We start from the raw sequence: 25,595 nt of genomic DNA, 5'->3' as shown, positions 1-25,595 counted from the left end.
ACAAAAGTATAAACAAATCTTACATGAAACCAGGACTAGGGGCGTGAGGAGTTGCTGCACCACTCTCCCTACTTTGGGGTGATTTGACATTACCCTAATGTCTCATTGAAAGGGTGAAAAAAAGCAGAACCCAACACCCTGAGAGGGAGGTGAGTTAGGCATTGGCATTAAAGCACACTGTTGTGGAATATAGGAAATACCACACAAACCTGGAAGGAGCGCGCGAGCACACACACACACACACACACACACACACACGAGAGAGAAAGAGAGACCTAAGCAGCAGAAGGCCATGAGAGACCCCTGAAGCCATGGACTGTGTGACCTCAGCTCAGGAACCTACCATGCCAAGACTTAGTTTCCCTTTCTGGAATACAAAGAGTGCCTTTGCCAAGTGGTATGCATTTAAAATTTCAATCATTTTAGTTGTGCTTTTTGACTTTTTTAAACCATGAATTTTGAGCTGACAGTGAACTCTCTATGTAGCCCAGGCTAGTAATCCTCTTACCTGAGAATCCTAAATGCTGAGATAACACGTGAGAGCCACTCTCCCCAACAAAGGGTTTTTCATGTGGAAAAGCCCCTAGGGAGGGAAAAACAATTTTGAGTTCTCTTTTTAAAAGTATATGGTAAATTGTTTTTTTAAAAAAATCATTTCATTCATAATTCTCTAATCATGCTCATTTACAAGGCCACCAAGACAAAGTCAAAATTTTAAGAATTAAGAGCAAAGTAAAATTTGTATATTCAAACAGCTTAGCATAACGGAAATGTCGGTGCCTTGGTTTGGTTTCAGCAGCATTTTCTTCTGCCCGTTAACCCAGAGTTAACACTTTATGATAATGTGAAAATATATGTACAAGATGATTTTATAATTTCATTTTGGTTTGTCTCAAAATATTGAATATATAAAAACACGTTTCTATTTAAAATAAGTTTCTTGTAAGAGATGACTGAAAAAAAAAAGAAAGAAGAAAAGAGAAAAAGAAAACCCCCCTAGGGGCCTGGAAGCAGAAACACCGCACCCCAGGAGTGCTTCCATTTTGTGTGTGTGTGGGGAGGCTACAGGCACCATGGCACACATGTAGAAGTGAGAGGACAACTGGCAAAAGTAGGCTCTCTATATTTGGGTTCTGGGTAGTGAACTTAGGTTGTCGGGCTTGGCAGCAGGTGTCTCTACCTACTGAACTACCTTGCCAGCTCCGTTGTTTTTAAGGCAGGGTCTCTTGATGTTTCTGTAGTGCTACATATTCAGGCCGGCCAGCTGGTCCTTGAGCCTCTGGGAGGTTCTGATCTCCACCTCCCTCCCATCTTCCCGTAGGGGTGATTACAATGGGTACTCTGTTACCCATTGAGCCGTCTCATTGGCTTTAGGCTCCTGTATCTCAGGCTGGAGTTGATGTTTTGGTCCTTCTGCCTCAGCAGCCTGAGCTGTAGGGTGACAGGTGTGTGCCACCACACCTGGAAGGACTCTCCATTTTAAATAGGAGTCCAGATGTTTTTTTTCCTGTTTCCATTGGGAAAACAGGACATCTGACCCTGTACTAGACATTTGGGAGAACAGTTCTGCTCTGGGCAAGCCTTGCCTGTGCAACTGCCAGGTCCAGAAGTTCTGGGGGCAGATACCTGCTTATGGCTACAGGCGATCTCAGCGGAAGATGTTAGCATACCGAAGATAGGCTTGCTGCCTGGGCTGGCAAAACACTGAGTCAATGAGTGGTGCCTACGATTCTTCCCTGGGAAGGGTGCCATCGGTAGGTGATTGACATGCCAGATTCCACTTCCAACATGAATAAGCTGCCCTGCCAGACTGGTGTCCGGACTGTTTCACATCTGGGAACTGTGATTTGGATGGCAGCATGAGGACCCAATGCTGAGGTGGTGGTGTTAGGAAGCTAGGTCTGACATAAGAATCGCATCAGTAGGAGCTGGAGAGATGGCTCAGAAGAGCATTTGGTGCTATTGCAGAGGACCTGGGTTCAGTTCCCAACACCTACATGGTGGCTCACAACCATCTATAAGTCCAGCTGCAGTAGCTCCAGTGTCTTCATTTGACCTCTGTAAGCACCAGGAATACATGTGAGCATACAGAGATGCAGAAAAAAAAAAACATTCATACAAATAATATGAAAACATTTTAAGAAAGAACCCCACCAGCAAGTTAGGGTTTACTTTAGAGAATAGCCCCCACTTAGGGGTTTAAGGTCCCAAGACCCCCTCAATCACAGCAGGCTTGGGCCAGGGGACAAGGAACAGCTAGAGCCTGTTCCCTCTGCCCGTGTATCCATTTCACATGGAGCTCTTTGCCCTAATCAGAGCCGTGTTTTGGTTTGTCTTCATGGGTTCATGGCTGCTGGGCTCCCATGCTAACCTTTCTCCCTGGCTGGATGCTGAAGCAGAAGAAAAGCAGGATACTGGTATGGGGGGAAGGGCACTTGGGGAGCAGGGTGCTGAGCAGTCCTGCAGAGCTGAGATTACTAGATTACTAGTACAGATGCAGAAACAGTTATGGGCACTTCACACCACTGAGCGGCTTGCTCTGGGAAGTTGGGGTGACCACCACATTTCTGTCCCAAGGAATCTGTGCTCTTCTCAGTTCTTTTGACTGGACTTTGTTCTTCCAGATCTTACTCCCAAAGGAAGCCATTTTGGAACAAACATACATACGGGCAGGCAATCCACCCTAGATCGGATGGCACTTTGGATGATTTCAGGGTCCATATGCACCAGCAGCACCCCCACACCTGCCTCTCCAGGCTTGGGGGTTTGAGACCTGAATGACAGTCAATTTACAACCATCTCTGTTCTCTGCAAGCCTTCCCCTGTGCTGCTCCCACAGATGTTCGGCAGCCCTCTGGCTCAGCCTGAGCCCTCAGGTTAGTTCCCAGCATGCCCTAGGAGCCCCCAATATTCAGTTCTCTAGTTCTTTGGAAGGAGACAGACAGGCACAGTGAGGAGATGTAAGGAAGCCTGCAAGCCCTTGAACCCAGGCAAACATAGAGTGGAAAGTTCAGGAGTCCACAGCCCGGCTGTGCCAAAGAAGGAGCCCTGAGCCCTGGGTCCTGGGACCTGCCACAGATACCCAGAGCTTTGCAATATAAGGCCTGGAGTAGGGACAGCAGCAGTAGCATGGTCAGTGGCTATCTCCTCCCAGGACCGCGTGCCCAGGACTGAGCTGAGGCTGGGAACCATGAGAAGGGAGGCTAGGGAGCAGAGACCTCTAAAGCCTGGGTGTCTTACTCATTTCTAAAGCCCCAATCTCAAAATGAGGTCTGGTCCTATAGCTGAAGCAAAGGGGGAAATAATCTCCTGGTTTCCTGTGGTTGTCCCGACCTCAGTCATAAGCTACATCCTCCTCCCTTGGAGGCCTTGATCTAGAGTCAAGGAGTAGTGGTCAATGTCCCCACAGAAGGCATAGGGGAGGATCTAGCCCGCCTCTTGCCATCCCTCGACTATCTGTAAAATCTTTACAGGCATCTTCTGCTCTTGTCTCCTGTGCCAAGGAAGACATGCTTTTCTATTCTCGTTGAATTTGGAACCTAGCCTTAATATGGCACAGTGTCTCTTGATTCTGGCCATTATTGTATCTGCAGAAACCCTACTTCTAAATAAGGCCACATTTACAGGCTTTAGATGGACATGAACTCTTGGGGGGTATTATTCAATCCAGCATGGCCTTAATTAACACACCACACAGCAAGAAGGAAGATTGAACTAGAAGAACTCCATCCATCCAGGGCCTTCTATGGTTCCAGGCCCTGCTTTCCAGCTAGAAAGAGCTTTGGGTAACACCCATGACCTCCAGTGGCCCCTGCCAGGCTGGGCTATCTAGGCTGTCTTTACAGATGAGGAAACTGAGGCTCAGAAGGGTTAAGTAGGTGGCCCAGGTCTCATAGCCAGTCAGAGGTGGGGCAAGGCACCAGGTGCCAATGGTTTCTGGGACATTCCTGCAGCAAGTAGGGGGGTGCTGTCTTCCAGCTTAGGCTTCTTTGCTTCCTGGCTCTCAGACTTAGGGGTGGATGTCTTCTCAGCAACTACAGAGAACTATGATTCATTCAGTAGTCTGCCCTAGGAAACCAGGTAGGGGACAGTGGACTCCCCAGGAACCCTACTTCCCCCTAAGCCCCCCAGCACACGGGGGTAGTCAGAGAAATGCGCCCAAGGGGCTTGGTAGGGCCGGGGAACAGTTTACCGGCTCTTGGCGGGCAATGTCCGCTCAAGGTGGGAGATGCAAGGCCAAGAATGTTCCGCCTAGAGTTTTCAGCACCTTGGACCAGACGAAAAGGATCTATTTACTGGCTTCACAGACTTGGCTGCAGACTCTGCAGCGGGGCTCAGCTTGACCCAGGTCCGGATACCCTGTGCCAGGAAGGGACCTAGGACATCAGAGAACGCCATCCAGGAACGGGAGTGGGGTGTCTCAGTTTCTCTGTCTGCACAAGGTGGGCCCTGCATCCCAATCACTGCAAGGGGTTGGGTGTCCGCCTCCCCCTCTCCCAACAGCATCCCGGTGCCAATCAAAAGCCTGGGTTGTGGCAGTCCTTGAGCTCTGCCCCTGCCCGCGGGTTTGCATTTTCTCGGCTCCAGGGCCCGAGGTTTCCCGCTGGCAGGGCGGGCTGACTGGCCGGTTGACAGACCTGGCTGACAGATGTTGGGGCTTGCTCTTTCCATCACTTTCGCCCTAAGCGGGCCTGCCGCCTCAAAAACGCGGGTGCTCGCCCACTGTGAGCTCACCACCTTCTCAGAAGCCCCCAGGGAGGGTATTATTACCCGCGTCTTCCCCGGGAGGCGCCTAGGGGCTTAGGGAGAAATACCGACGCCCAAGGTCACACAGCTTGTCTCGGGCAGACTGTGGGAAACCCGGCGCCAGTAGTTCTTCTAGGCCCATCGCCACTTCTTTGCTATCACGTTCATGAATAAAGCACGAAGGCCCAACGCCCGTCTTTTCCCAAAAACAAGGCTCCGGGCTAATCTGAGGAAACAAAAGCGCCCAAAAATCCATCCCGGGTTTTCCATCACTCCGATTCCCGCCGACCAATCGGCTAGCACCGGTGGTCGGGGGTGGGGGGTGGGGGGGCGAGTGAAGGTGGTCCCGGGGTGATCGACAGTCCCTCTCCAAGGCGGGGTCTCAGCTCCGACCAATCCTGAGAAGCTGCTGGGCCGAGTCCGGGCGCAGGACAGGCGGCCGGGCCAATAGGCGTGGGGGGGCGGGTCCGGCCAGCCCGGGCTGTCGCGAGAGGCGGCCACCCCGCCCACTCCGCTGGCCGCGGCCGCCCGTGCTCGCGAGCGCGCTCTGCTCAGCTCCGACGGCCCGGGCCGCGATCCGTCCGCGGGTCCGGCTGGATCACTCCGCCACGCCAGGCCCGTCCGGGCGCCGCGCCCAGCCTCGCAGCGGGTAACGGCCGGCCCGGGCGCAAGCGCAGGAGGCGGCATGGCCGGGGCGGCTCCGTCGGGGGGCGGCCCGCACTGACAGACCCTGCGGCGCGCGGGGAGATGGGGGCGGCCGCCTCCCGGGCGACGACGACGACGACGAGGAGCGGCCGCCGCCGCTGCCGCGCACCGGCCGCCGCTGGGGACGGGCGCGGGCAGGGCGCCTCCCCGTGAGCGGCGGCCCCGAGGCCGCTCGCCGCCCCCAGCCGCCCCGGCCGCGGCCCCGGCTCCGGCCGCCGCGGGGCCCCTGGCGGGCGGCTCCCCCGGCCCGCGCGCGCCCGGCCCGCGCCCGCGCCCGCGTCCGCGCCCGGCCCGCGCGCGCGCGGCCTCGCCCGGCCCCGGTCCCGGCGCCCGGCCGCGGCCCTGCGCGCCCCCCGGCCGCCCGCGCGCGGCTCCCGGGCCCGGCGGCGGGCGCGGCGCGGGCGGCAGCATGGTGGAGAAGCGCTGCCCGTTGCAGAGGGACGGCGTGTACCGCTGGTTCTCCGAGCTGCCGTCGCCGCAGCGCGTGGAGTTCCTGTGCGGCCTGCTGGACCTGTGCATCCCTCTCGAGCTGCGCTTCCTCGGCTCGTGCCTGGAGGACCTGGCACGCAAGGACTACCATTCTCTGCGCGACTCGGAGATTAAGGCCAACAACCCGGCGGACCTTGGAAGCCTCACCAACCTGACGGACGAGGTGGTGCGGAGCAAGCTGCTGGTGTCGCTGGCGCTGCTGGGCTCGGAGCAGCGCGAGGCGGCGGGCGTGTTGTACCGCACGCTCACGCACACTGACTCCATCATCCACAACTACGGGCTGCAGCTCAACGAGGGACGCACGGGCGATGAGTTCCTTCTGCTCTTCACCATGGCCTCCAACCACCCGGCCTTCAGCTTCCATCAGAAGCAGGTGCTGCGCCAGGAGCTCACGCAGATCCAGAGCAGCCTGAACGGCAACGGCGGCGGTGGCGGTGGTGGCGGCGGCGGCGGCGGCAAGAGCGCGCCCGGTCCCGGCGGCGCTCTGCCCACCTGCTCGACCTGTCACAAGGTGAGCGCGCGCGTGCGATGGGGGCAGAGCGCTTGGGGTCCTTCCCTGGCCGGCAAGCAGAGGACCCATTAGGGACCCGGTGGCCGGCGTCAGTGCGCAGCCCCTTTGTGTGCTCTGTGTCACAGCCCACGCTGGAGACGCGATAAGGCCTTTGTCCTGTCACCCGGTCTCTTAGGTGACAGATAACAGTTCAGCGATATGTCCGACTTGCTCTGACCAGATCTGGTGTTTCGGAGAAGGCTCTGGAACCTTGGCCCAGGAGGGCTCTGCCCCTGCCTTCCTGGCACAGGTGTCCCCGGGCCGGTGGGAGGGCGCGCGCGTGCATGGCAGGGGTACGGTGTGTGCGCGTGTGCGTTCGGGTGGGTTGTGCACGCTAGTGAGCACGTCTGTCTGGAGAGCCTGGCCATTGACAGGGGCATTGCAACCACGGCGCCTCTGTATGTTAGTTGCCACTAGTGACCCGCTGGCAGGGAGAGCCCAGACCCACTGAGGTGGGATCCGGCCTTAGGATAAGTCAGTTTGCTGGACAGTGAGGGCAGTTCAGGAATGCCAGCTTTGGCCCAAGTGTTTGAGGATTGGCGCAGCACCTGCTTCTGATGGAAGCTGAAAGCCAGGTTTTTGGAGGCCATGGTGACAAGCAGAAGGAACTCATTCTCCTGCGCTCTCTTAGCCTATAGTTGTGGATGGGCATTTGAACCTTTGAAGGCAGCCCTGGATCCGGGAGCCCATATTTACTGTAAGAGAAAGGCTTTTCAGTGCCAGGGGACCATTGAGGTACCACACTGTGTCCTTGGCAGTAGGAGGCCACAATTGGGCCTTCTGCCTAGCTTCTCTGCAGCCTTTGAAAAAAAAATTTTTTTTTAAGTTAAAACTCTAATAGGCTTCCCCTGCCCAAGATGAACAAGATGGGGTGGTCAGGAAAGCAGGCTTTTTTGTTTTCTTTCAGCTCTCTTTGAACCTTGGGTTGTGGCTTCTCCTTTTTAATGTATTCCTCTAAGAAGTGGTTGTGGTTCCTGGATGGGCTTCAATGGTGTCTTACCTTTTTAGTGACATTTATCTCTGAGACTGTGGTTTTTCTGTATTGTTTTTGCCCTCCCCATACAGTTTCCCACCTCACTTCCCTATTGTGTGCTGGACAGCTGTCACAAGAAAGGCAGGTCCCAAGGCAATTTCAGCTCCCCAGCCTACCAGACTGCCCCCTGGCTGGGGAGGCTAGGTTGCTGTGGTCTCCTCACCTGCAATTAGTTTTGCTCAAGATCATGCACTTGCATGCACTTGCCATGCACTTGCTGCAGCCAGACCACTGTGAGTGAAGCTCACAGTGCATCCAGGGGTACCACTCTATGTCGGAGATGGTGACACTGAGTTTAGTAGGGCAGTCGATTCAGAGTAGAAGTGTCTAGAACACATGTCTTGGGTCCTCTCCCACCTACAGTGTTGGGGATGGGACCTAGAACCTTGTGCATACCAGGCAGGCGCTCTGCCCCCGAGCTTCACCCCACTCCAGCCTGCTCTCAGAGTGTCTTGTTTAAGATAGTCTTTGTCTCAGGTAAAAGTCCTTTGAGAGATGGAGTTAATCTAGTCCCCAGGGTGTGGGCACTGGTCACCAGCTGTGTAACCTCAGCCTTTGTCTCCTGTGCGGTAGAAGGCTGGGCTAAAGTACTCTAGAGGTGACAGGGCAGCTGGCAGCTGTGCCATTAATATAGCCTTCCCGACCATGCTGGCTTTTCAGTGCATTTCACAGAGGTATGCATTGTCTGGCTTAAATATCTGTATTGCCTTGGGCATCACAGTTGTTTCAGGAGTTATGTGGGCCTGACAGGGTTGGGATCATTTTTGAAAATTTAGGGACACTGCTTGACCCTGCAACAGGGTCTTGACTTAGCAATGAAGGCTGGGTCATGTTTGCCCAGGTCCAAACAGACTTTTTTCTTTTTCTTCTCCCTGGCTCTTAGAAGTCACTCCCAAAGGGACTTTAGTTCCCTTAACTGGACTTTGGGCTCACTTGCAGCTCTGCAATTGAAGGCTGATGGTGTGCTTGGAGGGGGGATCTTTGGAGGGTGAAGTCCAGCTGAGTGCCTGCTTAGCACTGGACTGAATTGGACCTGGGCCTCCATGTCATCAGGAGAAGGCAGCCCTTGTCTTGCTTCGTAAGTGTCGCACTTGCTCTCAAGGCTCTACTCTCAGAAATGAAAATGTGGGTTGCTTTTGGATGTCTTTGTCTGATTTAAATTTTTATTTCTCTTAGGTTTCTGAAAAAAACTCATTATTTGTAGTCACTTCTCTAAGCCCTCACTTTTCATTTTATTTAAAAATACACAATGTTCTGAGTAATCTAGGAGCTTAAAAGCATGGTTTATTGATTTTCTTTTGTTGTTGTTGTTGTTGTTTGGTTTTTCGAGACAGGGTTTCTCTGTAGCTTTGGAGCCTGTCCTGGAACTAGGTCTTGTAGACCAGGCTGGCCTCGAACTCACAAAGATCCGCCTGCCTCTGCCTCCCGAGTGCTGGGGTTAAAGGCGTGCGCCACCACCGCCTGGCTATTGATTTTAAAGACCAGTATCTCACTGCATTGCCCACCCTGGGCTGGGAGTCGCTATCCTCCTGCCTCAGCCTACTGAGAGTTGAGAAGATAGGTATGCACCAAGCCTAGCTGTGAATGGCATTAAATAGGCATGACTTACTTCAGAAAACCATTTTCTGTATCATGCACACTAGTATGGGAAGATGAGGGGCTGCAGGGCTGCCAATGTTTTCTGTCCCCTAGACATGGTTGTAGGGTGCTATAGTGAGAACAGTGTTTGCATTTTATTTAAATAAAAAGCCTTGGTTTTGGAAGCAGGTTAAATCAAGACCTTTGACTGGGTAATAAGGTACTCAATCTCAGCACTCAGGAGGCTATAAGGAAGGAGGAGCTGGAGTATGACTTCCCTGGGTGGACTTTTACACTTGTTCAAGTCGGTGGTAGGGAGCTGGTACAAGAGAACATTTACTCTGAGTTGTGCTGGTTAAGGGTGTTGGGCAGTGCTGCTCTGTGGTCATTAACATGGTTGAACTTCAGATCATCTGATCATTCTTGAAAGACACCTCTGAGCCATCACTCCCATTCTCCCTACCGGTCCCTCAACAGACAGACAATCATGATCAAATTTCTGTCTCTGTGGATTTGTCTTCTGTGATCATGTCATGTAAATGGAATCACAAATACTTGCCCTTTTGTGATGAATTTATTTCACTTGGTATGCTTTTAAGGCTTCTCTTGTGAGAGTTTGCACACCACTTCGCCTTTTTTATTTCTCTGGAGACAGGGTTTCTCTGTAGCTTTGGAGCCTATCCTGGAACTAGCTCTTGTAGAGACCCACCTGCCTCTGCCTCCCGAGTGTTGGGATTAAAAGTGTGCATCATCACTGCCTGGCTGCCCTTTTTTTTTAAATGGCTGAGTAATATTCATTTGTCATGTGGCTGAGGTTTTTTTGGGTTGATGCTTAGTTGAGGTCTTTCATGGTAAATTCTTGAATGCTCAACATTAATACATGCTCCTTGGCACTCTGTTATCACATGCCATTCCAAGGGACTTCGTTTTGGGGGCGGACTGCCACCTGGGAGACTGCTGGACAGTGCTGCATAGCTGTCAGGCACTATGGTTATAATGGCAGGTGGAGTTGACTGTGGGTCTGTCCTATTACAGGTGTGACCCTGGTGTCTGTTCTGGAAGCTGGAACTACTTCATAGGGGTGTTTTTCTCTTAAAGGAGGTGTAGCATGAGTAATAAAAACCCAGAGACAGATACTGGGGTTCAAACTGAAAAGATAAAAGAAGCAAAGCAGCCAATTGCTAAAGAGCTCTTACCTCTATGAAGTCTTCAGACTGAAAAGAGAGTGAGTTCCTGTCTCATTCCTGCCTTATGTTCTTCTCTAGTGCTGGTATTAAAGGTGTGCACCACCACCACCTGGCCTCTTTGGCTAACTAGTGAAGCTATTGAGATTAAAGGTGTGTGCCACCAGTGCCTGGGCTGTATGACTGACTGGTATAGTTAGCTTTGCACTCTGATCTTCAGGCAAACTTTATTTGTTAGATCATAAACAAAATAGCACTATAAGGAGGTCCGAAATGGTGTGCTGTATGTTGTGTGTATTGAGGTCCTGGTCTTGCTTTCTGGCACATGTCTGTACAGTTGCAAAGCCGTCCACCTGGTTTTGGCCGTGTGTATCCTTGGGTTTTCCTTGTGTAGATAACAAGATAACAGTGTCCATAGACGACAGATAAAATTGCTAATAAACTCTTGCCTGAAACAGGCTACACTTCTGCTTGGCCACTTGTCTGTGGTAAGCTCTTGCAAGTCATTGCAGTTCAAAGGTCAGGCATTGGGGCAGTTTGTCCTGTGGATATCATGTGAGGAGCAGATGGCTTCGCTTGGTTTCTCTTATAATCCTGAACCCTTCACACTGCTGCCAAAAGCCCCTAGCATTCTAAAGAGCTAGAGTAGGTTGTGTCTTCAGGGGACCTGGGACTGAGATGCTATTTTTTTTTCTCCAGGGCAGCTGGATCTTCTCTTCTGAGTCCACTGTCTGTACACATTGCTCCTTGTGTTTCTACCTAGGTGGGAGTACTTCAGTGCATGGCCAAAGCATTTGTCCTGTTCACAGTGAAGTGCATGATGTAGGCTTTTAGACACCCTCAAACTCTGTTTTAATGGCCTTCTTAGTGGCATTATCTCCAGCAGTAAGCAGAAGCCTAGTCATGTCTTAGAGTCATAGCAGGTTTGCTTGCTGCCATGGAGTGGTGTGGCTGTGTGGCTCTGAAGTGACTGCATTTCCCCCACGTTGAACTCTAAAGCTGTTGATTTCACAGTAGTCAGCCCATGGCCACCTTGGTCACCACTTGAGCCCCATCTAAGCTGTGTGCTGGAGCGTCAGAACCTGGAAGCTGTCACAACAGGACAGGGTCTTACACATAGCATGGTGGCATTGTGTGCGTAGGTAGCCAGCAAATGCCAAGTCTTGCTGCTTTTCTGAAGCCGTGTTTGCTGAGGTTCCATTCTATCCATTGTGCCTCAGTCCTGTGTGCCATATTTATCTTGCCTTTGGGTTGAGAGCACACTTACAATACATAGTCTCCAGAACATTGGCATGCAATCTGCTAAAGGTGCCACCTAGGTGTGCTGTGTCTGTAAGCTGGTCTTGCACCAGCCAGCTTGCCTACCTCTCCTTGGTCACAGATAGTAAGGTACAAGCCTTTAAGAGGCTTTCTCTTGATATTTTGGCCTTGACATCTCTGTTCCCTCCCTCAGACCTCTACTTAAGTCTGTCCTCTGTTTCTTCAGGGACGTTACAGGGTCAGATGTCTGAACTTTTCTATTTCCTGTCTCCCTTCTTCCCCTTCATCACCTTTGACCTCTACTATTTTTGTGTTTGGTTCTTAAGCATGTTCATTGGCTTTCTACACAAAGCTAGCCATCCTTCTTTGTCCCTCCTGAACATGTGCCCGTGATGTCTACTCTCATCTTCAGATACACCCAGCCTTCTGTCACTTCTTTTGGGCCTCTCATTTCTTCAGCTAAGATGTTTGGGTTTTTTGTTGTTGTTGTTGTTCATTTTTTTGAGACAGTGCTTCTTGTGTAACAGCTGTGACTGTCCTGGAACTCACTCTGTAGACCAGGATGGCCTCAAACTAACAAATCCACCTGCCTCTTCTTCCTGAGTGCTGAGATTAAAGGTATGTGCCACCACTGCTCAGCATGCTAAGATAATTTTTTTTGGTAGGAATTCAGTAGTTTCTTGATTTTAAGGTTTAAGTAGGTTATGTAATCAGAGACAAGTGGCCAAAATGGTATAAAAGGACTCTGGATGAAGAGTTCCCTCACCAGGGCCAGATGTTGCTCCTTTCTTTCCCTGGGGCTTGGGCTAGTTAGTTTACATTTAAGGTGCTTGCTGGCCATGGTGTTTTACAGTCAGCACTTTAGAGGCAAAGACTCTGCCTCGAAACAAAGTCCTCAGAAAAACAAAAACATAGTTTTTGTCTTTTCCCCAGATACCCAATCCCTTTTGTGAAACTTCTTTCTAGAACTTTTGGGAGAAATTTACATGTTTCTTCCTCCTACATCCATCCCTTTAACTCTTTCTATGCAGTCTGTCAGCATCACATGTGCCTACCGTACAAGTATGACTGAATTGTTCACCTTGTCCTTGTCAACATGGCCATTTACCTGCCATTAGTGTCACCTGCACCATTCCAGTGATACATCTTGCTGAGTACTGACAGGTTCTGTAGTGTGTGTGTGGGGGGGGGGTGTGGGTGTGGGTGTGTGTTAGTCTGTGCTCTTTAAAGCAGTCACAGAGCCGGGCAGTGGTGGCACACGCCTTTAATCCCAGCACTTAGGAGGCAGAGGCAGGTGGATCTCTGTGAGTTCTAGGCCAGCCTGGTCTACAGAGTGAGTGCCAGGACAGGCTCCAAAGCTACACAGAGAAACTGTCTTGAAAAAAAAAACAAAAATAAATAAATAAAATAAAATATTAGTGTGTGTATGTGTAGTCTGTGTTCTTTAAAATGGTAGCAGAGTGTGCCTACCTGCTTGCTCCTTTCCCCACACCTACCAGTGCAAAAGCAGACCTTGGTCATTGCCATTCAGAAAGAATAACCATCCTCAGGGTCCTCTCCAGGTGATGTTGCACATTTTTTTTTTTTTTTTGGTCACCAGTTGTTGGTATCTCTTTGTGTTCCCTGTTCTTTCCTACCAGGGAGCGAATGGGTCTTCGTGTTCTAGAAGTACCTGGACTTCTGAGGACATTGACTCTAGGAAGAGTTGTGTTTGTTTTCCTAGCTTTGACTTTTCCACACAGTTTGGTGTGTTATATCACATATGGCATTTGACCTAAGTAGAAATTTGTTATAGAACACATCTATTATAAAAGATACATATGTGACACATGCGTGTTAAGCATGACACAGCTTAAGAGAGGGTGCTTCCCAGTGTCATCTGGTGAGGACTTGTTGAGTGTCTTTCCGTTGAATCACCCCATCTGGAATTGATTTGGTGTGAGGGACAAAGCTCCTTGACACTGTACGTCCAGTCCCTTTCTCAGCATTGTCTGTTGGATGGTGGTCCTTCCTCCCGAGGTGAGACTGCTGTCACCACACACCTCATCACTATCTGGATTTGCTTCTCAGCTCTCTGCATGGTTTTGAGGATGTGTGGGACTTTTTTGTTTTTGTTGTTGTTAAATTTTTAATTAATTAATTTATTATTTTGAAATGGGGTTTCACCCTGTAGTCCAGTCTTGCCTGCCTGGAACTCATGATCCTCCTATCTTAGCCTCGCTAGGGCTAGGAATATAGTTGTGCACCATCAGGCTGACTCCTGTGAAGGTGCTGTGGACTCCCCTCTGCCAGGCCTGCAGTTCTCAGCATGGCATGCCTGTCTCTACATACCATCTTCTCTTGCAGTTCCTGCTGTTCTCTGACTTCTCCACACCATGAGCCTGTACAGGGGCGGCTGCTCCATTGCCCACTTATTGGCTCACATATTCCAGTCTTTCCATCACATCCTTTGAGATTTTCTGCCCAGTATGATCATACACGTCTTTGTGTTTCTGTTGAAATACTCATGGAAGCACAGAAATGGTGATCATCCGGCTTTCCTGCCCTATGGCTCCAAGGAACATCTGTTCTAGCCAGTGAGAGAAGGGAGGGGCTGGTGCTGTGGCCAGTTCCTGGTGCAGCTCCGTGGCATGGCAGGAACTGTTTTTCTCATGTACTGTGGGCTGTTCCCAGGGAATTGCATCCTCTGTGTCCTGTGTGGTGGTCTTTGACTTGATCCTTCTCTGGTGCTGGCTGCACAGCTCTCAGGTAAATGCTCTGCCATGGTTCTGGACTTCGTGCTGTCTTCACTGCCAACATGTAGAACCCATAGAATCCTGATTAGGTACACTGGTGAGGGCCCTGTGAGGCATTGGACTGTTTGTTTTCCTGTGGTAGTTTGGGGAGTTTAATTCATTTTTGCAGAGTAACTATTAATCCCGAGGAAGGCTTGTGTGTATTGTGTTCCTTTTGTGTTCATGCAACCCTGGCTTGTGACAAAGCTGGGTGCTGTGGTTGCTAATGATTATAAGTAAAGGGAGGGGCCGTGTCACTCCAGTGTCTAGCCTGCTTCTCTCTTAGTCTAACCAGTGATGCCAGGTTCATCCTCAGGAGGGAGAACCATGGACTCATTCTTGATTGTTTGAGAACCACAGGAAAGTGTCAGTAGAGTTCCTTCAAAGGAATTAGTGTGCCCTCAGGCCTTGTACTGACCTACAGTGAGCCTCATTAAAGCACTTGCAGGTGGGAAGTACTAGATGTGCCCAGTGCAGCCACAGGGGATTCTGTAGTTTGCAGTTAAGATTTAAAAGTTTATGAAGCAGAGGCCCAACCCCCCCCCCCCCACCCCCATCACTCTGGACATGTGAGAATGATGCTGGGCAGTCTCTTGGTGCTGTTTGGTTAAAGTTGAAGGGGCATTTGAAGGTACCAAGTGGCAGCTGTGGGAAGGTTGGTGTGGTACACCCGTATATTGCCAAACTCCAGGCTTTCTGAGATAAGGGTAGAGGCTTCTGTGCTATGCAGGGTGCTAAAGGCCGGCAGGCATAGCACATTGGGAGTACAATCTTCTGAGTGTGTTTGGGTGTGGGTGCTGTACTGTAAAGAGAGCAGGAGCCATCTAGGGTGGATGAGGAGGCTCTGACTACCCTGTCTTCCCCTTCAGGGTCATGTGAATGTGAGACAGAGAACAAGGGTCCAAGAAGGGAGGATGGATGATAGCTCACTTCTGCCGTGTGCTCAGCACTATCCCCCCTGCATTCTAAGGATGTGTTGAACCATCACTACAGGGTTAGTTGACCCATGTTCCTCTTTTGGTACCAAGGAAACAAACAGGTAAGCCTAGCAGTTTGCAAAGGTGGCATCAGTTGGTGGCTCTTTTTGTTATGTGAAGACAAAATGATGACATTTGTTTTAGTTCATTGTTAGAATTGAAAGGAATCTCAGGAGAGTGAGATGAGAAGGCACCTTGGTGCGAGGATGCTGCAGAGGTGGGCAGGGCCATTTACACACCAGTGCTTCTCTGTGATTCAATTGCAGGCAAAACTTACACTAGGTGAAATGCACAGTTTTCTTTTTGCCATGGTTTTTGTTGTTGTTGTTGTTGTTGTAGTCGTCGTCGGTTTGGTTTGGTTCTTTTGAGACAGGGTTTTTCCGTAGCTTTAGAGTCGGTCCTAGAACTTGCTCTGTAGACCATGCTGGCCTTGAACTCACAGAAATCCACCTGTCTCCGCCTCCTGAGTGCTGGGATTAAAGGCATGTGCCACTACTGCCTGCCTTTTGCCATGTATTTTGACAGCTGTGTGAGCCAGTGTGACACAAGCCTCTGGCAGGGTAAAGAAGGGGCCATTTTCCACTCCCTTGCTGTTTTCCCCTCCTCCTTCGGCTTTTTTGCTCTTGTTCATTGTTATGTTCTGCTACTTTCTGTTATTGGTTAGTTCTGTGTGCTCTGAAGGCTTCATTTAACAGAGTCATGGAATTCGGTTTTATCTCCTGCTTCTTTTACACTGTGGGGTTTCATGGTGGGTCTTGTGGTAACTTGGTGCTGTCTTACCTCTCAAATCCACTTTGAGTATGCAGTATTTCACACCTGTGGTGGAGACTACCTTTGTCTGGGTTGGGAGGGGGTATTCCTATGCCAACAACAGAGGCCCTAAGCCTCATAGTGCATTGTAGTAGTCTGCTTCAATAGGAATTTTTTTCTTTTTTAAATCAAGATGAAGATAGATGCTGGACTGAAGCTCAGTGTGGCAGAGTACTTACCTAGTGTGCACAAGGCCCTTACACCTTACACCTTACACACACACACACACACACACACACACACACACACACACGGGAGGGGGAAGGGAAAGAGAAGAGAGAGGGAGGGAGAGGCAGGAAGTGGTGCCACATACCTATAATTTGGAAGGCTGAAGTAGGAAACCACAAGTTCAAGGCCAGCTTGGACTACAGGACAAAACCACGTCTTGAGTGAGTGATTGATTGAATGTAGATTCTTTCACATTTGTTCACAGCAAAAATGTGATTTTTTTTTTTTTCTTAGAAGGCCCAGCTTGGTACTGCATCCTTTCAGCTTGTGCTGGCTTACAGCTTTGCTTTCCCTGTGTCATCAGCGATATTGTTACTGAGTTCAGGACTTTTTGTTGATGGCTTTTTTTTCTTGCGGTACTTGAAAGAGTGGTGAGCCGGCTGCTGTTTTGTACCTCCCTGTTGTCTGTGTCATCCTCTGGCTAGGCTCAGGATCTTGTGTTGATGGCTCTGCTGTGTCTGTGTGCTCTCCTAAGCTTGCCTGTTGGGTACCCTCTAAATATTTTGGAGCTGTGAATTTATGTCTTTTGCTAAATTTGGGGGCTTCAGCAGCATATCCCAGTTGTTATGTCTATTTCCTGTGGGGGTGCAGTTGCACGCATTTACCTGCTGTACACCTCCATGGATTCATCTTCAGAGCCATTGAGATAACAGTATCTTGTTGCCTCTAGTCTGCTGCTAGGCCTTCCTGTGGGCTACTAGTTCAGAAATGTCATTTTCTTGTTCTGAAGTTTCACCGTTTTTGGTTTTCTTTTTGTTTGTTTGTTTTGTTTTGTTTAATTGTTTGAGACAGGGTTTTTCTGTCTAGCTTTTGGTGCCTGTCCTGGAATTCACTCTGTAGGCCAGGCTGGCCTCAAACTCACAGAGATCTGCCTGCCTCTTGCCTCTCGAGTGCTGGGATTAAAGGTGTGCACCACCACCGCCCGACTTTGAAATTTCACTTTTAAAATTCCATTTTCTTGAGGGGTATAGTCGCGTACATTTTTTTTTTGTTTGTTTGTTTTTCGAGACAGGGTTTCCCTGTAGTTTCTAGAGCCTGTCCTGGAACTAGCTCTTGTAGACCAGGCTGGCCTCGAACTCAGAGTTCGAAACTGCCCCTGCCTCCGGAGTGCTGGGATTAAAGGCGTGCAGTCGCGTACATTTTTAATCTCAGCACCCAGGAGTCAGAGGCAGGTGGATCTCTGTAAGTTCTAAATCAGCTAGAATTAGTTAGATCCTGTCTCAAAAAAACAATCAACCAACCAAACCAAAATCATCCACCAAACCATCTCTGTTTTTTTTCTTGGTGCCCTTTTGTTTTTCAGCCTGTGCTTCCCTTGTATTGCTTAATAATACTTCCCTGCTCTTCCTACCCAAGGCTCTTGACCAGTTTAGTTGTTTCCAAGAGGCTTTTGCTCTGCCAGGGGCGTATTTTTATTTTTCTGGTTGCTTCTTGGATTTTGTGAGGGAGATATTGTAGGACCTGCGATTGCTTCTGAAGAGTAAGGATGCTCAGGCTGGCTAGGCATCCCACATTTCTCTTCTTAGCCATGGTCAGCTTGATTTCCCTCAGCAATTTTAGTTGCTGTGTTGTCTTGAACATATGAGTCACAGAGAAGCAATCGACCGTCTTTCAAATCCATAGTTTATTGTTCACACACCAGGGAAAGAGAAACTCTTAAGTGACACCACAGTATCCAGGGGGAGAGTTGACACATGGGTAGAGGTGACACAAGCCAGTCAAGAATCTATTTTGTTTTCGGAGACAGGTTTTCTCTGTTTAACTGTCCTGGAACTCAGTTTGTATGACTAGCCACCCACTCACGGAGATTTGCCTGCTTCTGCCTCCTGAGTGCTGGGTTAAAGGTATGTGCCACCACTGCCTGGTCCAGTTACAAGTCTGAATGACCAATGCACAGCAAGTCACCATGTTAATATCTACAGTGAGTAGGCTCTGACTCTGCATAAGATGCTGCATTAGAGTGACAGAGGTTAGCTAGAGCCTCAGTTGTGCTTATCCAGGTCAGCCAGGGTGCCGGAGACTTAGCAGTCACTGAGGTCAGAGCCAAGCCAGAGGCAGGAGATCTTGGTGGGAGATGTGGTCACTGAAAGGGTCCTTTGTTGATAGTGTGTGTTGGAGATCAACATCTGTTGAACTGCTGGGAGACTTAGTTTTTAGAGCCCTTCAGAGCATTTTGGTCTTCCAAATAAACTTCCAATTGGTGGGGTCACCAGAGCTTGCTTCTGGTGGCAGGATGTTGAGCGGGAGTGCTTCCATCTTCCTTTATTTTTTTGTGTTTTAGGTGTTCACTATGCATGTAAAATGTCTTGGAACCAGCTCCATACCTGTGTTTCTCAGAACTGTGCAGAAACATGGCACAATTAATAGGTAGGGTATGGGCATCTCTCTTGGAAGTAGTGGGGTTCTCTTTGTGTAGTTATACTGAAATTGCCAATAGGCTGCACCCTAGATAAGCTCATGGGTTCCTTCTCCCTTCTCTGGGCACAATACACAGGGTGAGATACCTACCCCTTGTCTGTCTGGTGGTAGTTTTGCCAGTGTCTGTTGCCCTCCGTGCTGTTCAGTTTGTCAGTGTTTGTAAGTTTGAGCTGGTTACTGGGTAAGCCTATTACTTTGGCGGTGTGGAGCCCATGTTCTAAGGCTGCACTGCAGTCACATTAGCATTCTACTTGCTGTGGCGGGTCCATCTTAGGCACTTGAGTTTTTAGTGGGTTTACTGTGTTTGGCCAGTTCATCACACAAAACTCCAGAGTGGACACATGCTTCTGAGCCAGACTCAGAGATACACACCTGTAGTCACACACACCTGGGAGCCCGAGGCGAGAACATTGCTTGAGCCTAAGAGTTTGGGAGCTTAGGGCTGGCCTGAGCAGGGTAGCAAGACCCCTTCCCACTTGTTAATGAAACATATTCCTAGCCAGAATATTCACTGTAACAATATTGTGTATAATATGTTTTTAATATCAGCAGTCCTTGGGATAAACACCCACAACTTGTGCCCATTGCTGCCTCTTAGGTGTGGGATTGGGGACCTAACTTCCACTTGCAGGCGCAGAGCGGAGGGTGGCAGCTGCTGCCTGGGTGTAGACATCCTGGGACTCTCCTGTCGGGAGTGGTTTGTGCTTTACTTTAGATGGAGTGGGCTTCTTGTACTGGGGTTCATTATGCCTTTAAACTTGGCCCCTGGGGGCTGGAGAGATGGCTCATTAGTTAAGAGCACTGGCTGCTCTTCCAGAGGACCTGGGAACTGGGTTCAATTACCTAATGGCAACTTACAAAATGTCTGTAATTCCAGTTCCAGGGCATCTGACACCCTCTCTGGCCTCCTGGGTCCTGCACTCATGTGGTACACAGATAAACACACAGACAAAACACATGAATAAAATAAAAACAAATGATCGCTAAGTGTGGTGGTACACTCTTAATTCTAGCAGTTAGGAGACAGAGGCAGGTAGGTCTCTGTGAGTTCAATGCCAGCCTGGTCTATGTAGAAAGCTCCAAGCCAGCCAAGGCCTCTGTGGGCACCTTCACTCATGTGTACATACATATACACGGAATTTAACAAATTAAACTTGGCTTCTGAGCATTCTCTCACCTTCATGGTTATGATCACACCTCACTGCTGATAGTGGATCTTTTTCTGGCAGCTGTGGCATTTCCTACTTCCCCGACCCTAGCCAGACAGCCCCTCACCACATATCATAGAGGAGACACTGAAGCCAGAGCATGAGTCCGAGGCTGGCATGGATTGTACAGCGTTCCTTCTGCCTGTGTATGTCTTCTGACAGTGCTGGTAGCAGCTGATTCTGTGATTATGATGAGCCCCATTCTAAGCTGCTCCCGAGAGCCAGCAGCTTTAGTCTTAAGGTTGATACAAGCTGTTGGAGATGCCACCTGCTTCCTCTAGCTGCATGCACAATCAGTGTATGGCTCAGAGTCCCAAAAGGCATGAGTGCAAGCTATGGCTCTTGATTATAGGAGGATGATAATATTTAACACCCTGTTCCTCCTCTCTCTGTCTCTAGTATCTGGACTCACTGTGCAAACTTCCAATGGAATGTGTAGTAAGGCAGAAGCTGTAAGTGGTTAGGCAGTAGCCAGTCCCAGTCAGCAATGATGGTCCCTTGGACCTACCTCATACTGTATCAGAAAGGGCATGGTGATGAGAAGCAGGTTATTACTTTCAGGGACATCTTCTGTGTACCATCTCAGCCCTCAGTTACATCTGTGGAGACATGTTTGAGCATCATAAACTAGTACCTGGTCACCAGGAAGAGCCTGTTTATACAGTTCCCAGCCTCCTTTTGGTGTCTAGCAGGGTTCTTCCAGCAGACAGGGCTCTTTTGCTGACTGTGTTGAGTAGCTTCCTGTGCAGGATGTGGGAATAGCTTGTGGTGGGGTGTCTAGGCCCTCAGGGCTGTGTCCTAGCAGACCTCACTGGATGTGGAAGAAGCCCATTCTCCCAACCACCTTGAGGATTCCTCCCTGTGCCTCTGCCACAGTCGAGCAGTCTCTTCCTTTCTCTCCATTTTCTCTATCTGTCTGGTAGGAAACATTAAAAGGAATTTTTTTTTTGTGTGGAAAGTGGTTTTGGTTAGCATTGGCTTTCATTTGCCTAAGTCAGCAAATAGCTTTCACTATTAAACTATTTTCTTGTTCTGGTTTAGAGACACAAAATGACTATTTTAGTTAAAGTGCTTACAAGTCAGTTTTCTTTCTTTATTTTTTTTTACATTGACTTGAAAGCATGTAGCAGATGTTACTCTTTTCCTGCTTAGGCATTGCTGGTTGTTGGCTAGACTGTGTTTGAGTAGTAGTGCCAGCTTCTGTTGCCTTGGCTGGATGCATACCCTTACGCCCAAAGGCCTATCCCTAAGTTTGGTAGCTCTTAATGCCAGTTAAGAGCTCCATGGTGGTTTCCTGACCACTTTCTCATCCTCTCCACTTGATTATCCTGAAGTTGTCATCTTCTCAGTGAGAAACAGGGCATCTGGGGTCTTGATCAGGTGTCTCTACCCATCCCACAGTCCTGGGGTAGTACCCTGGGACCTAGCTTGTGGAATGGGTATATGGAAGGTGTAGAAGGCAAGCACAGCTGTGTGTATCTTTCTGAGCTGCTTGTACCTCGTAGGAAGGCATCTATATTTAGACTGGATCTTTAACTTCTTTTTCTAAAAGTCGTGTCTGTTCTCTGTATAAAAGCTGAAAAACAAAAAATTAGAAAATAAAGCCAGGTGTGTGTGCCTATAACCTCACTACTCAAGAGACTGAGGCTAAAGGATCACTGTGAGTTTGAGGCCATTGTGGGCTATAGTAAGACCGTCTCAAAAACTTTAACTGCTTTAACTGCTTCACTCTATGGTGTCTGTTTTGATACCACTGCTGCTGACGGGCCTGACTGGCTCCACCCTGTGACTGCCAGTGCTTATGCCCAGAACCATTCCAAGATGCTGCTGGAGCAGCTGAGGGGCTCACTTCCTGCTTCCTGTGTTGCCTCCTGCCTGTGGGCAAGGTCCTGTCACATATGGTGGAGGACTCTTAAGAAGCAGGAGAGAAGGGATATAAGTGCTGTGAACTCCTTGGTTTTTCTTTTCCTGTCTTTCCTGTGACTGTCTGCTTGTAGACACATTTTCCTCTTTTCACATACCTGTGAGCATTTCCCCATACATTTTGTTTCCTCTGATTCTGTTTAAAGGACTTCTGGTCTGCTGGGTGGTGGTGGTGCCTGCCTTTAATCCCAACACTCAGGAGGCAGGTGGATCTCTGTGAGTTTGAGGTCTACAAGAACTAGTTCCAGGACAGTTTCCAAAGCTATAGAGAAACTCTGTCTTGAAAAAACAAAAACAAAGACTCCTGATCTGTAGTCAGACAGCTGTGGCTTTGTGTCATCTGTGAATTTGATGCATATTGATGTCATTGATTTTCATCCTGTGAAGGTGAATTGTGTCTTCCTACATACAAGTCCTTGGCTATATTGCTGGTTGGTGATAGCTTAGGAATCTGCTGACTCCTAGGTAGCTTTAGAAGATCAGAAGGCGCAGAAGTGTCAGTTAGCTGTGTCCTGCCTACTGGCTTGTCCAGCAGTGGCCCCAGTCAATACTTGCAAGCTAAGACTGAGACTGTTACCTGTCTTGTTGTGATGACTTTGTTTAACTGAAATTTGGGTAGTGAAATGACTCCTCAAGCTGTCATTGCTAATTATAGATGGAATGATGGCCTATTGTGATGGACATATAAGAAGGATCTGTTTGAAGGCAGAGAGACCCCTGTATTCTAACACAGGGAGGTGGATGTTAGGTTGGCTATCTTCTCAAGTCATCATTGCTAGTCTTAGATGGAGTGATGACCTGTTGTGATGGACATTTAAGAAGGGTCTGTTTGAAGGCAGAGAGACCCCTGTATTCTAACAGAGATGTGGATGTTAGGGTGGCTGTTTGGAGTTCTGCCCAGTACCCAGGGGAAGTCCAGGAAGGCAGAGAGTCTCTGAGGATCCATGGTTTATGACCCTCCTATGTGGTTGTGTGTTTCTCATTGTGCTGTCTGTGGCGGTACTTTAGTCCATTGAGGTGACCTAGCAGCCCCACTATGTGTACCACAGCAGTCATAGTAACAGTGTCTAGTATCTGTCTTTCAGCTTGGTAAGCTTCATAAATGCATTTTAATTACCATTAAAGCCTTATGAGCTACTTACTATTATTTCCAGGTTGCAGTGAAAGAGGCTGAGACAGAATTTAGAAATGAAATCTCCTGACCAGTCTCATCAGTGAGCAAAAGGTCTGCACACCGTGCCCATGTTATCTGCTCATACTCTTGTTCCCCTTTTTTCTTCCTTCCCTCCCTCTTATCATGTAGCTCAGGATGACCTGGAACTTGTGAATCTTCTGTCTCTGCTTCCATGAGTTCTGGGACTGTAGATGTTTGCCACCATGTCCACTGCTCTCCTTGATGTCATTGCTATTGTGCTTCACTCTTTTCTTCCTAACGGGGCATGTGGCCCTAGACAAAGTGTTGGGAGTTGTGCTCCAGTTTCATTTGTAATGTGGGGATAACTTGGTGTGTTGTGTGGGCTGATGTGTGTACCTACTCTGGCAGCTCACTTCCATTTCCTGTTGGAGCAGTGGCACTGGGCTATGATAGGTCCATGTTTCCTCTGCTTGGCTTGTCTGATGCAATCTGTATTGGGGGGAGGGCTCTACTTCCAGAAATATGACTGCATGTGAACATGTCCTCTTTGAAAATGGAATTGGTGTTTAAAAATTAAATTTCTAAAGATTGTTTCCCTGATCTATGAATATTAATGTGAATTTATGCATAGTTTTAAAGAAGCTTGCTGTGGCTAATGCTCTTGTACAGTGTAAAGATTTGTCACTTGTATTGGTTTAATAAAACACTGATTAGTCAGTAGCCAGGCAGGAAGTATAGTTGTATAGTTGGGACAATCAGACTAAGAATTCTGGGAAGAGGAAAGATAGAGATGCAGTTGCAAGCCAGATAGAGCAGAAGTAAGATGAGAATGCCTTACTGAGAAAAGGTACCAAGCCACGTGCCTAAACATAGACAAGAATTATGGGTTAATTTAAGTTGTAAGAGGTAGTTAGTAACAAGCCTGAGCAATATGCCAAACAGGTTATAATTAATTTAAGCCTCAGTGTGTTTCTTTTGGACGGAACGACTGCGGGATCGGGCAGGAAAGAAACTTCCATCTACAGAAGCCTATAAATGTGAGCTTTTCATGGGATATTACAGTCTAAGTAAAACCTTTTCAAAAATTGTTTATGTTTGAGGAACAGTTTTTAGCTATCATGATAGGACCGACATCAGCCATCAAGCCACAATACCCCCATGACTTACTTCCCTGGAAGTAAGATCCAAGTCCATCTGGTCTGATTATCCACATGACACTGGAATTCTAATGCTAATGTTCCTTCTTGTAGGAGTTAACTAGCCTTTGGTCTGACCCAGGAGTACTCCTTTATTTTGAAACGTCGAGTAGTCAGGAATGCAGAATCTTGAGGTTCACCATGGGCCCAAGTTAGAATACACATGTACCATGATTCGGAAGTGCTTGTTTTATTTTGTTTTACTTGACCCTGGGGAATACAGTCTAGGGCCTTGCATATTCCGGGTGAGATTCTTGAGTGAGCTGAGGACACTCTGCCTCCTTTTCACTTTTTGAGACAGGCCATCACTAATTACTCAGGCTGACCTTGAATTTGGTCTCTAGCTTGGACTGGCCCTGAACCTTCCATTCTCTTGTTATAGTCTCCTGGTTATCTGAGATTACATGCCTATGCCACCAGGCTGGATGTTACTTAGTTCTGGATGTTCCAGTTCATCTCTACATGCCTAGCAGATACACCTCAAGAGCCAGGGGTATGCTGCTTGGAGCCAGTGGCCTAAACTCCACTCCAGCAAGGTACTTCTGAGCAGGCAGCAGTACTAGAGCTCAGGTGATCTCTCCTGGGACTCCAGGAGAGAGGAGTATGTCTTGGGTTCCGGCAGGTACTGGACATCAGATCTGCCTGCAGCCATTGCTTATTGGTGCCTGAGCAGAGCTGCTGAGACCCTAGTGATGACAGCTAGGCAAGATGGAACCTGGAAATTAGTGCCACTGGGGCCTTTGGAACTTGGTGCTGTAATTGAATGTCTTACAGATATCAAGTGCTTCTAAATGGAAGGCGTTGTTGTATGTTGCAGAGGATTCTTCCATGAATAGACCAGCCCAAAAGGAAAAGAAGAAACAAACAAAATGCAAAACAAAACCATGCCTTGCTGAATGCTGGCAATGCAGCTGTATAGAGGTGAGAGATATTAAGAGAGCCATATGGACCAGGAAAACAGAGCCCAAGGTCTTACAAAAGGGATTTTGTGTCCACTGGGCCAGGGTGAGAAGTAGGGTCAGGTAAATGAGATGGTGATACCCACCTGAGTCCCTGTGGGCTCTGCCACAGGCCCTGATGGCCTTGGAAATGTTGACCATGATGTTGAAAGAATAGTTGAAAGGGAAAACCTGTGACCTTTCCTTGGAAATAAAGTAAGGTACTCTGCTCAGAGAGGATTTGAACTCACAGGAAGAGTTGGGCAACAGAGTGCCTTGGCTTAGCCTATAGGCTTTGCACAGGATGGGAGGGCAACATGTGATCATCAGGTCCACTGTGGCTATGCTGAAAGTGAGTCAGAGAGTAGTATCTGTGTTGAACTGTGGGTCACGTGGACAAATTAACCTAACCAAAAATAAAACAGCATTTCTGGGAATTACAG

General features: G+C 48.8%; 1 protein-coding gene across 4 annotated transcripts in view; it reads left to right on the top strand.

Annotated features, from left to right (window-relative positions):
• Positions 1 to 5,835: 5,835 nt before the first annotated feature.
• Zcchc14 (zinc finger CCHC-type containing 14) overlaps positions 5,836 to 25,595 on the top strand; it is a 55,278-nt gene continuing 35,518 nt past the window's right edge. For all 4 annotated transcript variants that reach the window (XR_005283338.1, XM_038312902.1, XM_038312900.1 and 1 more), the window contains exon 1: positions 5,836 to 6,451. Coding sequence is in view for 3 of the 4 variants with exons in the window: in XM_038312902.1 (XP_038168830.1) it covers positions 5,861 to 6,451 (591 nt within the window). In the remaining variant the exon portion in view is untranslated. The remainder of the gene's footprint in view (positions 6,452 to 25,595) is intronic.

This window comes from Arvicola amphibius, chromosome 15 (genome assembly GCF_903992535.2).
Source record: "Arvicola amphibius chromosome 15, mArvAmp1.2, whole genome shotgun sequence".
NCBI classification, from domain to species: Eukaryota; Metazoa; Chordata; class Mammalia; order Rodentia; family Cricetidae; genus Arvicola; species Arvicola amphibius.
The sequence above is the reverse complement of the archived record's forward strand: the minus strand, read 5'-3'. Positions and strand labels throughout refer to the sequence as shown.